Source organism: Sapajus apella, unplaced genomic scaffold (genome assembly GCF_009761245.1).
Source record: "Sapajus apella isolate SASKATOON/1434 unplaced genomic scaffold, GSC_monkey_1.0 scaffold18, whole genome shotgun sequence".
Lineage (NCBI taxonomy): Eukaryota > Metazoa > Chordata > Mammalia > Primates > Cebidae > Sapajus > Sapajus apella.
This window is the reverse complement of record NW_022436958.1, coordinates 5,010,127-5,027,729: the sequence shown is the minus strand read 5'-3', so window position 1 is coordinate 5,027,729 and position 17,603 is coordinate 5,010,127. Positions and strand designations below refer to the sequence as shown.

At 35.4% G+C, this 17,603-nt stretch overlaps 1 protein-coding gene across 2 annotated transcripts in view; it reads left to right on the top strand.

The window, feature by feature from the left end:
• LRP1B (LDL receptor related protein 1B) overlaps window positions 1-17,603 on the top strand; it is a 1,894,725-nt gene that overhangs the window by 1,237,886 nt on the left and 639,236 nt on the right. For both annotated transcript variants that reach the window (XM_032286208.1, XM_032286207.1), the window contains exon 24: window positions 15,587-15,784. In XM_032286208.1, coding sequence (XP_032142099.1) covers window positions 15,587-15,784 — 198 coding nt within the window. The remainder of the gene's footprint in view (window positions 1-15,586; window positions 15,785-17,603) is intronic.

Genomic DNA, 17,603 nt, shown 5'->3' with positions numbered 1-17,603 from the left:
TGCCACTACTATAACACTTACTATGTACTTACAAAAATAAAAGTAAAAAGTTATTTTTAAAAACACAACTTTCTGAGGAGTCCACATGCTTCATCAGACTGCTAAGAACCCATACATTATGAATTTCTATTCATGTTGTTTCTTATACTTAGATTGTACTTTCCTCAATTTATCTCCAGAAATCCTGGATATTTTTTGAGACTTATGTCTCAAGTCTTTTTTTCATTAATTTAATCTTCTTCCAAATATCCTTGTTCTCTATTTTTTCTTTCTATATCTAGGGTATATTGTTCTTGTATATATGTTATCACATTTTTAATTGGCTGTTTTATATTTCTAGACATTTTCTTCCCTTATTTCTTATCTTCCAATAAAATAATATAAACCTTCATGTTAGAAATCAGGTTATAAACTTTTCTCTTGTGTTTTATGTAATATCCAGTCCAATTCTGGGAAAATAATATACAGTTAAGAAATATTGTATTCTTTTAGAGATTATATTATTTTAATCTTTTATTTTCAATTTTGTTTTTGTTTTGTTTGTAATTATTTTTGCAGTAGTTTTCTTCTGATCATTAAAATTTGAGTCCCAGAGAACAAGTATAGTAGACATTTATTCTACACTTTCTTCTTCAATATTCTTACAGAAAGTAATTGGCTTGAGAGCCTGAAAAACAGCAATTTGTTGTGATGGTAATAGTCATTTCATTCATCTACATGTTTCGGATGGAAAAACAATAGATCAAATATTGACCACAGACAAATTTGTTATCATTATTGGAGAATTGGCTTCAGATGACAAAATGATTGAGTGTCTTAGAGTGGTTACATACCATATGAAATAAATAACATCTTATGTCTAATATTAGAGTAATTCAACATTTAAATCCAGGTGACCAAGTACAAAGATAACTCTCCTAAGGGAATTGGCCCCTCTGCACTCAGCTCAGAATGGAGCTGTAGGGGCAGAAAGGAGGTGTTCCCTTTCCTCCCCATCACAAGGATCATAGATAACTCTCCTATAACAAAGACAGGCTAACAAGAGAAAATCATAGCAAATTTATTTGATCATAGTTTTTTGTTTTGTTTATTGTTTCTTGTTTTAAAATGGTATAACAGGAGTTTATTGATAGACAATTTGATTAGTAGAGTTACAAATACAAAAAGGAGGAAAGATTACCAGAAAGAAGACATTATTTCTAACAAACCTTCCAGAAAATCTTGATTATGAAAATGGCTCTTATCCTGTAAGTGTTGCATATAGAGTTTTAGCTCCTCAGAGCCCTCTGTCAATAAGGTGCTAGAATTTGCTACTGCTGCCTTGAGGAATATTTCTTAGTATTGTATTGGTGCTTCTCTGACAAAGCATAGTTTTTTAAATCAAGACAAACAGTCACATATTTATGTAAATCCTAAATTCCAAGTATGAACACTGCAATTGACCTGATGGACTGGTATAAAATCATAAATCCTTAGATTAACCACGCCAGCCTCTCATGAATTATTTGAATTTCATAAAAATATGAAGTGTTAACATAGAAATGAAATGGCAACTGACTTTGTGAAAGCTCACATATTGAAACTAAATGAAATCTCAAGCTGTGGTGTGGAGTTAGAAAATTCTGTTACCAGGCAGCACTCCGTCACCATAAAAATAGCAGCTATCTACTGGTTTCTTAATGCCAAACTAATGATGATTTTGAAGACCAACTTTCTCACTGCTATACCCATGATTCAAATGAAGAGGTGTTTCTGTCTCTTGATTTCCTTTCTTTTAGCTTAATTGAGAAGAGCCTTGAAAGGGAAAAAATATCATTGAGTAAAACATAATCTCTTGGAGTATCGTTTTATTGCAGATACCCTTGACAACAGGAGACTTTGAAGCAGCCACACTCCAACAGGTTCTAAGTCAATATCCTGTAAGGTTCCCATGGAACTGTCCTGTTCCCATGGACATTCTCCCATGGAGAATGTCATGCAAACTTCTTGGTGGCCATGAACCTCTCCATGTACTTATCATAGGCTTCAAGTTCTAGAAATTTCTTTATTTCAAAAAAATTACCTTCCATAGCAAGTGGGCAGATCTGAGAATCACTGCAGATGCTCCGTGGAAGCATGCTGAGCTCAGGACAGTTCTCTCCCAGGTGAATAATTTTAAGGCAAGGACAGCAAGATGTCTTTACTGAGACCTGAGATATCTGCTTCTAGTCGAGGTTGAGTTTGATGACCTGTAGCTGTCAGGTATACTTTGAATCTGGTTCTTGGAAATATCTGCCACATCCAGTGCCCTAGGCACAAAGTTGGGTGATAGTTCTCCCAGTTGGTTCCCAGAGAGGTCATGAGATAGACAGTTGCCCAAATGTAGATGGCAGCTCTCTCAGGTGACTGCCATTTAGGTATAGCATCTCTAGTTTTGGGTTTTTTTGTGTGTGGATTTCATAATATCATTAGGCAGAACAGTTTGTGTTGTTCAAGGAGAAGTTCTTCAGCAAAGGGAACTTCTGTTTCAGCAAAAGCGATAGGTTCTCCATCTTGTTGTTGGACAAATCAAGCCCTGAGAGTGCTTGTTAGGGCCTGCAATTCTAAGGGGAACTCAGCCCAAAGTCCTTAAACCGAGACACCAGTTTAGTGTGCTGATTCCATGTGAGTGCGAAGGGCACTGTTTCCTGTCCTAGTGCTTCAGCCCACATTCCTCCTACAGCTCAGCTGCCAGATGGTTAGGCAGGAAAGCCCCAGGACTCACACCAGCTGGGTTGCATTCCCCAGGCTTAGTCCTGGGTGGGAACCTGATGGTAGTTTTATGTAACACCGAAGCTTGCAGAATGAAGACCCAAACATCTAGGAAAAACTAACAATATTTTATGCTTAGGCTCAATTAAGTATGGACAGATGTTTAGAAATATTATTGGACAAAAAGGGTATGATCTAATGCTAATAGATGGCTGGGAGGGAACCAGCAAGACCTGTTTGCTCTGATTCTTCTGAACCTGTCTGGACAGCATTCCTTCCTCCAGGATATGAGCCAGACCCCTGCTAGAATGAGAGTCTTCAATTTCTTTAGGGCCAGCTCCTAAACACAAAGGTTGGTGTCTTTTTCAGGGTTTTCTAAAAAGACAGAACTAATAGGATAGATGAGAGCTGTATTAGGAGAATTGACTTAACAAGATTGTAAGGTGAAGTTCCCTGATAGGCCGTCTGCAAGCTGAGGAGCCAGGAAGCCAGTCTGAGTTCCAAAACCTCAAAAGTAGGGAAGCCGATGATGCAGCCATCAGTCTGTGGCCAAAAGTGTGAGGGCCCCTGGAAAATCACTGGTGTAGGTACAAGAGTCCAAAAGCTGAAGAACTTGAAGTCTGATGTTTGAGGGCAGGAAGCATCTAGCATGAGAGAAAGATAGAGGCCAGAAGACATAGCCAGTCTAGTCTCTCCACATTCCTCTGCCTGCTTTTCTCCTAGCTGTGGTGGCAAATGATTAGACGGTACCCAGCCAGATTGAAAGTGCTTGTGCCCGTCCCAGTTCAGTGACTCAAATGTTAATCTCCTTTGGCAACAGCCTCACAGACACACCGAGGAACAATGCTTTGCATACCTCAATTAAGTTGACACTCAATATTAACCATCATAGTCAGGGAAAGTTAGAATAATATTTTTTAGGCTTTATGGCCAGCTTTGGAGAAAGGGGCTGCTAGTTTCTATGATTTGCTGTGGGAAAGGAAGATTCTAGTTACTACAGCTTACCTAAGGAGAGAATGAAGCATGAAAGACATGAAGGCAGGAAAGGGTCGGGGAGAGACTTTGCTTCTGAGGTAGCTTCTTAGGTCTTCACTTTGGGGCACTGTTTTCTGAGCCCCAACAAACTCTAGCAGTACCATATGATTTCTCAGTGTTAAGATTGCTATATTTTCCAACTGGTTTTGTTCATCATTTTATAGAAAAGCAAAAGTATATTTCATCTTTTAAAGTTACAATAAAACATTTTAAGTGAATAATTATCTGCTAGTAATAAATCTCTTTCTGAAATGTATGATGCACTTTGTGCATGCAAAAAAAAAAAGGCTTTATTCTGTAATTTGTTTATCCCATCTGTTTTAGAAAAGTAGCAAATTCACAGTTCAATAAAAACAAATTGACTAGTTACTACTGGACTTTAAAAATATAAATTTCTTCTTTCTTGCTCATTTTTCTCTTTTGCATTATCTTCAGTTGATTCCCTCTTTGAAAATGGTTTCTTTCTATTGAATCAAATACCTGTCCTTATCCCTCTTTACATTAAAAAAATAAAAAAAAGATGATAGCAGTCTTTTGGCTGGGCATGGTGGCTCATACCTGTAATCTCAACACTTTGGGAGGCTGAGGCAGGAGAATTGCTTGAACCCAGGAGTTCAAGACAGCCTGAGCAACATAAGGATACCCCCATCTACAAATAACTTAAAAATTAGCCAGTCATGGTGGTGCGCATCTGTGGTCCTAGCTACTCAGGCGACTGAGGCAGGAGCATTGGCTGAGCCCAGGAGATTGAGGCTGCAGTGAGCCATGATTGTGCCACTGCACTTCAGCCTGAGCAAGACGGAAACCCCGTCTCAAAAGTAAAAGAAAAGGTAGTTTTTCAAATTGCAGCCATGATTGTTCCATTCTTTTTTTCCCATTGAGTTTTCCTCTGTAGTTCTCTCATCTTTTTTCATTTCTTTATACTCTTTCCTTCTCTGATTCTTTACAGTCTGGATTTTGCTGAATTGCAGAACTGATTCTGTTTTCCCTAAGTTCACTCCTAGTATCTTATTAGTTAAATAAAATGATCTTTCATAAATACTACTTTTATAATTTTTATTTTTATTTAATGTATCTAAAATCTCAGATTTCTTTTATATCTCAATACTCAATTACATTGTCCCTCTTTAAATCATTTATTAATAATTTAACTCATTTATTATTATTACTTATAATTCAATTATTAATGACTTCTCTCTGAAGTATTGATTTCCTTTATGGTCACCTAAAATATGCTGCTGATTCTGATATGGACAGGAGGCCAGGGAAATCCTGGGTAGAACAGGGCGGTTCCCTGTGAGGGTCCCACCCCCAAGCCCGGACATGCAGCTCAAAGTGAAAGCTTTACCTCTCTGTTTTCCTGCTGGAATGTTGCCTTTTCCCAAACCACCCTGGCTCAGCCTGCCCTCTGATATTGTACCCTTAAAAACCCCAGGCTTCATTGGCAACAGAGCAGCAAAGGAGAAGAGTAAAAAATGCAGCTTGTCTTTGGTTAGAAGCAGTTTGACTTCAGAGGGATGGCTTGATGGCAGGACCTTGGAGAACAGTTTGGCCTGAGAGGGCTGAACTCCAGGGGATGGCCACCTTGCTGCTCCATCCCCTTTTCGGCTCTCCATCCCACTGAGAGCCATTTTCATCAATAATAAAATCCCCTGCATTTACCATCTCCAATTCATTGTACCAGCTGATTTTTCCTGGACACCCAACAAGAGCTTGGGATACAGGAGGTTGTGACACAGAGCTGTTCAACACTTAAGCTATCCACTGACGACTAAGTGAAAGAGTGCACTGTAATATGCTTCCGAGGCTCTAGGGCTCATGGGTACCCCCTAGAGGCTGCCACCGGGATACACAGAGTTCTGCTCCTGCTGGCGCCCAGAAACATTTATTCTGGCCTCTGCGCCCACTCACCTGCGCGCTCCCTCTCCAAGGAGGGGTTGAGAGCTTCAGGCTGAGTAAAGAAGCCACCCCTTTTGTGAGTCCTGTGAAGGGGTCAGGAAAAAATTCCTGTTTCAATTGCATTTTCTTCTGGTTTCATTGCTGTTTGGTAGGCAGCCCACTGGCAAGGTGGCAGCATATTTCTAGTAACATTGCAGATAACATTATAGCATTTTTTAAAAAGTCTCAGCCTGAATCAGGTTGTATTTTCACATTAAATTTTTTGTTTGTATTCTCTCATTCTTTTTCATTTTTGAGTTTTTAAAATTATATTTATTTTTTAATTTAAATCATTTTTAAGAAAGATTGTAAACATAAGTGCAAAAATGCATAAATATAATGGTTGTGTTTTGGTATACTGTGTCCAGTACCCGAAGCATAATTTTCACATGCCTCTAACTGTGTTTCGTTGGACAACTCCTTTCCACTCTGGATCTTCTCTTATCACCCAGAGCTGATTGCTGTGGCATTTACATCTCCAACTACATCATTCATTTTTCTTCTTTTTTTTTTTTCTTTCTTCTTCTTCTTGATTTGTTTTCTTTTCTTTTATTTTCCTTTTTTTTTTTTTTTTTTTTTTGAGGCAGAGTCTTATTCTGTCACCCAGGCTAGAGTGCAGTGGCACAATCTTGGCTCACTGCAACCTCCACTTTCCAGGTTCGAGTGATTCTTTTGCCTCGGCCTCCTGAGTAGTTGGAATTACAGGCGTGTGCCACCACGCCTGGCTAAATTTTGTATTTTTTTTTTAGCAATAGTGTTTCACTGTATTGACCAGGCTGGTCTTGAACTTCTGACCTCAGGTGACCCTCCTGCCTCGGCTTCCCAAAGTGCTGGGATTAAAGGTGTGAGTCACCGTGCCTGGCCTATCATTTTTCTTACTATCTAATTTTACTTCCCCAGGTATCATCAGGTCACCTCATGATTAATTGGCTAAATGTCCCCTTTCTCTTCTCCCTCAAGAATCCATAATTCTGTCAATAGTTGCAGTATTATTTTGCTCTTCAGGGCTCACAATCACAACTTATCTTTGTTATTTCCAATTCCTTGCTGCCTTCTCTCTTTGGGTCTTAATTTTTTCTTTGCAGTGTTTCTTGGATTCAGATCTCATTCTACAATTAAGTGGCATCTGCACCATAGCACAGGCTGGGAGATACATATGTTCTAATGATGATGGCGATCTTCTCTCTAGCAAATTTGTTTTTATCTTCTTGTTTCTTCAGTTTTTGAGGAGGCAGATATTGAAACTTGAAAAAAATATAGTATTTTTACTGACAAAGAGAGAGGAAAATCCAGATCCAGGAAGATAAAAATTAACAGAAAGGGGTCAAGATAAACAATAAAGCGATAAGCAGATGCACTGCCTTGTGGAGAAGTGAATGATAAAGGTGAAGCCATCAGGAGAATGAAGCTGTGAGGGACTTAAAATCTGGTCATCTGTTTATCTCTCTTTAGAAAATGACACATTTACATATCAGTTTCTGTTTGCATTTTAATGGTTTCCCTCTATTATCTATGAAATTAACCTGAAACCTTTCCATCTGCTGTTCAGAGCCTTCTTCATTTTTGTTAATTTTCCCTCTTCAACCTGATGTTTCCTCATCATCCACTGTGGGCTTTGACTTTAGGCACGTTATTGCTATTTTCATCATGAGTAATGATAGTATATGGATGACTAAGAATATGTAAAGCACTTTCACATATTTCACTTCATTTCATCATCTGCTTAACATATTTCAATCACTCTTATCTATGACTTGATAATAATATCGTCCACTTTCTCTCTGGAAATTTGAATCCTCTACACTCTTCACAACTACCTTATCTACAAGTAGTTTATTTCAAGTTAATAATTATAATGTTATTAATAGCTACCATTTATCAAACACCTAAAATATGATTATTACTCCTAAGAACCAGATAAATGCCTCAAAACTCTGATTTTATACCTTTTGAAGTGAAGATCCAGAAAGATCACTTCATTTGCTCAGGGTAAGAGATTGTGACTAAGAGATGTTAGAGCAAAGGCTTTGAACTTTATTCTTCCTGATCCCAAAGCAGGAGCATTTGTATACGACTACAAAGATCCAGGCAATTTCTCTGTGCTGTGAGCCAATACACTCCTATGATCCCGTTAAATAGCCAACATTTCATGATCTTACTTTTGTTATCATGGTATCCACTTTCAAAGTGGAGATTGAATCAAAATATCTTATATCCCTTATGAGACATGAAAATTTTGCAGCAAATGATTATTGTAGTTGGGCCCTTACTCTTTTCTTCAGTTATTCTCATATTTATGATCTCGCTTCCTCTCTTTATCTTTTGAAGATCAGGCAGGAAGGGTTGAGTTGATTATACTCCTCACTTCTTAGCATAGTATTATCATTGGTATCTGAAATATTTTTATTTTCCTCATGCCCTCCCTTGGTCTCTCTTTCTTTACTTTTATTTCTAAAGACTACCCCTCTTCCTTACCTCTGTCTCCAGAGGAAGTCATTTCAATACAGTTCATATATTCTCTTATGCATCTATGTTGTTGTTTTTGCATACACAATCTTTTAATTATATAAATGCTATTATCATACATATTATAGTCATTTACTCTTTTTAGTCAGCACTGTCTCTATGAACTGTGCTGTTTAAACCTACTCTGTTACTTCTAATCACTATATAGTGTACACATATTTTATGCTTTTCCATTCTACCATGTAAATACACTCAAGTTGCCTCTAACTCTCCGCTCAAATGATGATTCCATAGACATACATTTACCTGCATTCTTACAGATCTACATAAAAATTCCTTTAGAACCAATAACTGAATCACAACATGTGCTTCTACTTACTATGACTAAGTAGAACCAGTTCCTCTTCAGAATGGTTACACAGTTTACATCTGTACCAACAGTGCACTCTCTAAGTTCCCACATTCTTGGCAGCTCTCAAAATTATCCACTCTGTAGTTTTCTCCCCTAATATATAGGAGTAACATGATATGTCATTGCTTTTGTTTACACTGTTTTTATTTCTCATGAGTTTGGGTACCTCTTTATATACTCACTAGCCTTAAGTTCCTTTGGCCATTCTCTTATTAAGATTACTGCCTTTTCTTACTAATTTGAAGAAATTAACTCTGTGTTCTAAACTTCAGAGATTTCAGATATCGTCTCCTTTCAGTCACCCATCTATTAACTTCATCCATGGCGACCTCTGTTGAACAAGTCCTCTTTGTCCATCTGCTTCCCTCACTTAAACTCCTGTGTTTGATTCATTGTTTTGCATATTTCTTCTTCCTCCCATAATCATTTTTGTCATATTTAGGGTCTTCTAGGCTTATTATTCATTCATGGATTTTACAATTATCATTTATTCATCTATGTAATAAAAATATTTCTTTAGTACAATCTAGTAAAAGACACTGGGCTATATCCTAGAAATGCAGGTTTTGTTGTTAGCCCACCTCTTACCTGGATGAGTGTTCCTCTTTCCCTCACACACACACCTCAAATGGAGATTCTTACAACTTGTTAATAAAAAGAATTGGTGAGTTAAAAAAGCAAGTCACGAACTTGACATACAAAGCAGAGATATTTTTAAAATCCAGAAATATTTGGAAATTACTAAAAGAGAAATCAAAAAATTGGCTCTTAAAAGAATATGAAAGACCACTGATGACATAATCTTATATATGTACAAGTTTGAATAATACTTGAAAGTCCATCCTGGCTTTCATTCTATAGATTCTATTTCCTCTGCCTACCTGTATATTATTCTTCAGAAATATTTAACTCTTATTCATCTCCAGTATGGCTATAGCTGGAGAAATGAAGAGAAGCAAGTCATGATATATATTGGAACAGATAAATAATATACCGCTTACTACTTCATAAGCTGCTATTGTGTAAAATAAATGTATCTGATGATGGGATAGAAAAGTTCAAATAAATTCTTAAATGTAAGAACAGAAAATACAGTAAAAACTCTGAAGTAGCAGGAGAGAAAACATTGTAACAGCAATATCACTTTTTGTTTGATGATATTATATATATGGTAAAGAATCAGGGGATTTCACATAAAATTGCTAGTTCTATGGTTGTAATAGCAATTTACCCTGAAAGGATCTGAAGAAGGACTCTTTTTCTTAGACAACTCACCTGCTGCTTTCATAGTCTGTCTTATGAAAATCATTCTGCAAATCGGTAGTGGGACTAAAAGAAAAACCAAGAAGAGAATTGTACATAGAAGACCAGAGTCTTCTGAGTGTTTGCTAAAAGCTTCTTGTAATGCACTAGATTTATAAACATGAAATTCATCAGTTATAAAAAATATAAATTGTAACCTTCTTTATTTTGTACATATCTCATCTCTCGTTATATGCTAAAGGAGAAAGATTTCAGGCCACTTCTCTGTTAAGAGGATAATACGCTGGTTTGAGCTGTTAAATTCAGTCATATATGAAACAGAAGCTAGTATACTAGAAGAATTGTTAGAAAACAGTAAAAATGGATGGCTACTTCACGTATTATTTATATTCATTCTAAATTGATTTGCCCCAAAATAAGTTAATATAGCTATGTCAAGATTGAAACAATCTAGAAAATTCTTCTTTTATTTCCACATACTGTTTTTTTTTTTTTTTACAGGGTTTCATTTAATTAAAGTAAAAAACATTATAAGATGAGATTTTAAAATTCTATCTTCATGATTTCCCACTGGTTTATGAAATGACATATTAGATTATTCATTACAACTTTATTTTCTCAAAGGGGAAATAATAATCTAATAAATCAACAGAAATCTTAAAAGTAGAGGCACTTAAAGAAGATATCTAGATTAAGAGTTCAAATATAAAATCATTTGAAAATTTACAGTTTGATTTTTGACCTTTGTAAACTGGTTTATTTGTTTATTTTAGTCAAGTAAATATTTATGAAACAGGTATTTTATCAACATAAGATGACTATAAAGAATACAAGAACTTGAAAAGATTATGAGCAGTTTTAATAAGATAGTCAATGTAAAGGTCATTGTTCAAAGAAAACAGATATAATTTAATCACTTTTCATTTTATAGTAAACTCAAACATGTTTGGAAATAATGAGAATAATGTATTCAACAGCCAGTATTTTTTAATATTTAGAATTTATCATTCATAATTTAAATCATTTTCTGAAAGTAATAAAACATTAGATCACTTTGAAGCCCTCTGCGTATGAATTTCTCCATCCCCAGACACAGCCTCTTTTGTGAGCTTGGTTTATCTGTTCTATCCTTATAGTTTCTGTTTTTAAACATCATACAAAACTGTGCTTTTAAATTGACACAAGTTATATACATTATGTACACATCTGAAACTAGATTTTTTTTTTAACTCATAAATATGGTTTTGTGGTTTAACTGCTCTATAACATTCTGCTCTATAGAAAGATTACAGTTTTTTCATTCCTCTATTTGTGGCCTTTAAGGCTGTTTCTAGGAGTTTGCTATATCAAACTATGTTGTAGTGCATGGTCTTATCATGTCTATGTGTGAAAATGTACAGAAGTTGAACTGCATATTCAAGTGTACGCGTATCATCAGTTACACATGTTCAAGTCTGTATAGTCAAATATGTCTCCAAAATAGTTGTAGAAATACACACTACCATTAGCAGTTTATGAAATTTCCTCATTCTTGCTAACACTACCTACCATCATGGGTCACATTGCTTCTCCTTCACACTAGCTGTGTGACTTTGGCATGGTAGTTAGTAATTCCTCCGTACCCTAGTTTCTTCCTGTGTAAAATGGGGGTGATATCACCTACCTCATAAGGCTTTCTGAGGACTGTATAAATTGGGATTTATAAATGTTTAAGAATGGTTGGACAGCCGAGCAAGGTGGCTCACTCCTGTAATCCCAGCACTTTGGGAGGCTGAGGTGAGCGGATCATGAGGTCAAGAGATCAAGACCATCCTGGCCAACATGGTGAAACCCCATCTCTACTGAAGAAAAAAAAAAAAAGAAATTAGCTGGGTGTAGTGGCTCACTCCTGTAGTCCCAGCCACTTGGGAGGCTGAGGCAGGAGCATTGCTTGAACCTGGGAGGCGGAGGTTGCAGTGAGCCGACCTTGTGCCACTGCACTCCAGCTTGGTGCCTGGTGACAGAGCCACACTCTGTCTAAAAAAAAAAAAAAAAAAAAAAAAAAAAGAATGATTGGACAAGGTGGCTTATGCCTGTAATCTGAACAATTTAAGAGACCAAAGCAGGCAGATCACTTGAAGTCGGAAGTTTAAGACGAACCTGGCCATCATGAAGAAAGCCTGTACTAAAAATACAAAATTTTAGTACAATTTTGTACTAAAAATACAAAATTTTAGTACAATCTTGTACTAAAAATACAAAAATTAACTGGGCATTGTGGCACATGCCTGTAATCACAGATACTCAGATGACTAAGGCATGCGAATTGCTAGAGCCTGGGTGGCAGAAGTTGCAGTGAGTTGCATGCCGCTGTACCCCAGCCTGGGGAACAGAGGGAGATTCTGTCAAAAAAAAAAAAAGTTTAAAAATAATTCTGGTACATAGGAAGCACTCCATGTGTGATGTTTTGATAATTTTTGGATTTCAATTTTGCCCAATAAAATGGGTATGGTCATGCTGTTTTAACTGGTATGTAATTTTTTTAAAAATACTCTCAATTATTACGTGACTTCATTATGGACTAGTAACTAAGTCTGTGCACTGGCAGCAGTCTGTGTAGATACTTTGAATACCGCTTTGTTAAATTACTTTTAGTCTTGTAGGTTTTTATTTTTCTCACATTAGTTTGGAGGGTATGCTTTTTCTACTAAATCAATTATTGCAATGCTTATATATCATTTCAATTTATTTATCTATCTATCTATGTATTTTTCTATCTATCTATTTTTCTATCTATCTATCTATCTATCTATCTATCTATCTATCTATCTATCTATCTATTCTTTCTTTTAGAGACGGAATCTCACTTTGTTGCCCAGGCTACAATGTAGTGGCACAATCAAGGCTCACTGCAACCTCTTCCCCTCAGGTTCAAGCAATTATCCTGCCTCAGCCTCCTGAGTAGCTGGGATTACAGGCTGTTGCCACCATGCCCGGCTAATTTTGTAATTTTAGTAGAGATGGGGTTTCACCTGTTGACCACGCTGGTCTCAAACTCGTGACCTCAGGTGATCTACTCGCCTCGGCCTCCCATAGTATGGGGATTACAGACCTGAGCCACCATACCAGGCCTTCTGTTTCTTTTTAAGTCAATTTTGCTAACACATTTCTCTAGGAATTAACTTATTTTACATATTTTCAAGCATATTATTAATAGGCATATCTTACTCATCTTTTTTATTTTCTATATTATTTTTCTATTTTCACTCTTCCTATTGTTAACTTATATTTCTATATATGTATGTGTATATATGTGTGTATGTCTACATATGCAGATAAACAATCAAGCCTGCCATAGGTCTAGTCTATCTAGATTTTGTTGTTCTTTTAGACGAATGGCTTTGGAATTGCTAGTAATATCTTTTGTGGTCTTTTATCAATTACTGAAGTTATATTTATTATTCTTTTCAAATTTACTTGAGTTAATTCATTTTTATTTTCTGAATTCTTTGAGTTGATATCATTCCATTAATTTTACTAATAGTAAATATTTTATTCAACTAACTCAAATGCACAGAAAAGAAATTGAACTATATTTTTGGCATTCCTTATTTTCTTCCTGTAGAGAGAAAATTTTTCAGATCTGAGTAAGGTTATAGAAATGACACTGAATGAATTAAAAATTAGTGATATATATGAAACTGGACTGTTAACAGTGAGCTAAAAGTAGTATTTGTACAGTTTTATACACTTTACAAGTTTTTACAGTCATTACCACTTTTTAAAATAACAGATAGATTGAGGTATAATTTACATACCATAAGATTCACTCTTTTCAAGTGCACAGTTCAGTTTAACTATTACAACTATCTAAGTTTAGAACACTTTAATCACCCCAAAGCAAACACCATGCCCATTAACAATCACTTCCTGTTAATACCTACCCTCAGCCCTGGAAACCAGGGATCTATTTTCTACCCCTAAAGATTTGCCTATTCTGGACATTTCATCTAAATGTAATCATGCAATATATGTTTTATGACTAGCTTCTTTCTCGTGGCATAATGTTTTTATTTGTTTTAGCATACAACAGTAATTCTTTTCTTTGTACCGATTAATATATCTATCATGTGAATAAATAAAATTTTGTTTACACATCAGTTGATGGGCATATGAATTATTTCCATATTTGGTTATTATGAATGTTGCTGCTATGAATATTTATGTACAAGTTTTGTGTGAACATACATCTTTAATTATCTTGGGTATACAACTAGAGTTAGAATTTGCTGGATCATATGGTAACTCAATATTTAACATTTTAAGGAAGAGCCAAACTATTTTCCAAAGTAACTGCATTTTTTATCATCGCTAACTGGCAGTGTATGACGGTTCTAATTTTTCTACATCCTTCCCATCCGTTGTGTCATCCATCTTTTCTGTTATAATCATCTTAGTCACTGATTTAAGTCTTAGTCTCATAGCTAAGAAACCATTGCATAATCGAAGGTCACTAAGGTATACACCTATGTATTCTTCTCATACTTGTGTAATTTTAGCTCTTGTATTTAGGTCTGTAATACAGTTTGAGTTAGTTTTTGTCTATGGTATGAGATAAGTTTGAACATAAGTGGAGGAAACAAATCACCGTTCCAAGAAATAGTGCTGGGAGAACTAGGTTTTCACATGCAATTGAATGATATCTGAGCCTATCTCATACCATATACAAAAATTAATTCAAACTGTATCAAAGACTAACATTAGAGATAATCTAAAATTAGGTATTTTTCTTTTAAACAACTGTTTATCCAACACAAACATTTTCTTTATTTTAAAAATGCTGAGTCCTGGATATTACATTTTAAGAGTACTTGTTTTATTGAGAGCTATTTGGAACTATTCTGTACATGTTTTTGATATATTGTTTCAGTTAGCTCTGCTCACAATAATGTCACAGAGCAAAGACAATACTGTGCAATAAATAACTGCAACATCTAAGTGATCACAATATACATCAGTATGTCTCGCAGTAATTAGTTTAGGGTTTGACACATTTTTGAAATAAGAACATAATTTTAGTAACTTTCAGATATTGAAACATTCTTTTAGGCACAAAAAATACTAAAAGAAACTTTAATCTCATATCCATTTTCAAAGCTTCTTCCCTTTCTCCCTATTCAGACCTATTTCAGGCTAAAAATGTCTGTGAGGAATGATAGAGTTACGATGTTTTTGGACTCTGCAGAAAGCTGCCGTCTTCTCTCTTATGGGAAGCACTCCCTAACTATAAGTCCAACAACTACAGAAATCTTTTTTGTTGTTGGATATTTCTCCTCTATGGATCTGTAAGTATGGGATAGTTAGCTCAGAGTAGCAAAGTTAGTTTTAGCCAATTGTTAGCAATTCCTATGGTGATGTTTCTGAGCTTTAAGTTGTCAGCTGAAATTCTAAAAAATAAAACAAAAAAACAGAAAATGTCCCATTTTGTCTTTGTATGGCAATAATTCTTCTATTCTTTAATCACTATCAGGTGTATGTAAATCCAAGGAATAAAAACTCTCTAATACCTATTCTAATGAATAAACATAAACCTAAGTTTTGCAAGTTTCTGTTAAATTTTGGATTACAAGAAATTGCTCTTTTAAGACAGAGAATCATATAATAAATTATACTTTTAAATAATATATTTCAATCCCTAGCATTTTATTCCACTTACTAGAGTTTATATTTTCATAAGCCTATTAAAAATAAATTTAATTTCAGATCCTTTTGAAGCATTCATCATCTTTTCTATTCGTCATGAGATCAGAAGGATTGATCTTCACAAAAGAGACTATAGTCTACTTGTTCCTGGATTGAGAAACACAATAGCACTTGATTTTCACTTCAATCAAAGTTTACTTTATTGGACAGATGTTGTAGAAGACAGAATATACCGGGGAAAGCTTTCTGAAAGTGGAGGTACATATGTTATAATTTTTCTTAATGTTTAGATTACTTTTTTTAAGTGAAAATTTGAAGAACACATTAGAAGAAATTTTGATTATTCTTTGACCTTTGGTTTTTTTTATCCCATCCCTCATATATGTAAAATCAAGGACATTGGGCATATGTGTGAGCATCTTTCGGGGGCAGGAAGTGGTGATGCTTGTGCTGTTCACACAATTTTCAATAGTGGACTTTCCCTTAGGCCCATGGCAAAAAAATTTATTTACACGAGAAAAAAAAAAAAAAAAAAAAAAAAAAAGACTGGGCGTTACATGCTAGTAGTCACATTTTAAGGAGTTAAAATAACTTTTTTAATTTTGCTACCATCTTTCAACATAATTAAAAAAATAATGAAAAAAGTATTGCTGAGACTACTAATAGGAGCCAAATGTTTTCGCCATAATTTGACTTACCTCTTCTGGCTAAACTATTCCTTTCTTAAGTAGAAAGTATTTGACATAAATAGCCAGTGTGGTGGCTCAGGCCTATAATCCCAGCACTGTGGGAGACCGAGGTGGGTGGTCACTTGAGGTCAGGAGCTCAAGACCACCTGGCCAATATGGTGAAACCCCATCTCTACTAAAAATTAGCTGGGCATGGTGGCACATGCCTGTATTCCCAGCTAGTCAGGAGGCTGAGGCAGGAGAATTGCTTGAACCTGGGAGGTGGAGGTTGCAGTGAGCCAAGATTGTGCCATTGCACTGCAGCCTGGGATACAGTGAGAACCCGTCTCAAAAAAAAAAAAAAAAAAAAAAAGAAAGAAAAAAGTATTTGACATAAATACATATTTCTCTTGAAATGTTGTATCCATGTATCATTCCAAGGGTAAGGTATCTCTGTCAAATTGAAATTGTTAATTCCATTCTAAATTACCTTGGCAATTTTGAAAAATGGTCGTATTAAAGCACATAATATAATATATGAACTTGTGTCCTATATCATATGTTGATTTAAAAAGATAGATTTAGATTCATAGGATTAATTGGTTAGATACTTCATAAACACATCGTTAATGTCTAACGAAAAACACTACTGTGGTAGCAATGTTACAAACTACAGTGATTTATCTTATTGGAAAAGGTGTTTAAAAAATGAATTTTTTGGCTGGGCAGCACCGTGGCTTATGCTTGTAATCCCAGCACTTTGGGAAGCTGAAGTGGGCAGATGCTTAAGCCCGTGAGTTTGAGACCAGCCTGGGCAACATGGCAAAACCCCATCTCTACTAAAAATACAAAGAATTAGCCAAGCATGGTTGTGTGCACCTATAGTCCCAGCTACTCCTGAAGTAGGAGACTCATATAAGCCCTGGAAGTTAAGGCTGCAATGAGCCATAATCACACCATTGCACTCCAGCCTGAGCAATAGAAGTGAGACCCTATCTTCAAAAAAAAAAAAAAAAAAAAAGAAAGAAAGAAATTTTTTTTAATTGTGAAAGAAATTAAGTAGTGGATAAATAAGTATATTGGTAGACATAATCAAATTGCTTAAATTTATTCAGACCTTTTTCTCTTATTTACATTTTTATTGTATCTTGCAATCTTATGGTTCCAGGTGTGGAAGGGGGTAATCTGGGGTTTATCTTTGTTAAGGGAAATTATAGTAGTAGCTGTTATCTGTCATGCCTCCCAAAAGAGAAAAAGAAAAAGTGGGTGCTAATTAGACATAATGCATATTAGCTCTGGTGGGCTTTTTCATTTTATTTTATTCTAACCTTGAATATCACCATTTGAGTTAAGTTGCACAGATTTTAACCAGAGTAACATTATTATTTTTTTTTTTTTTTTTTTTTTTG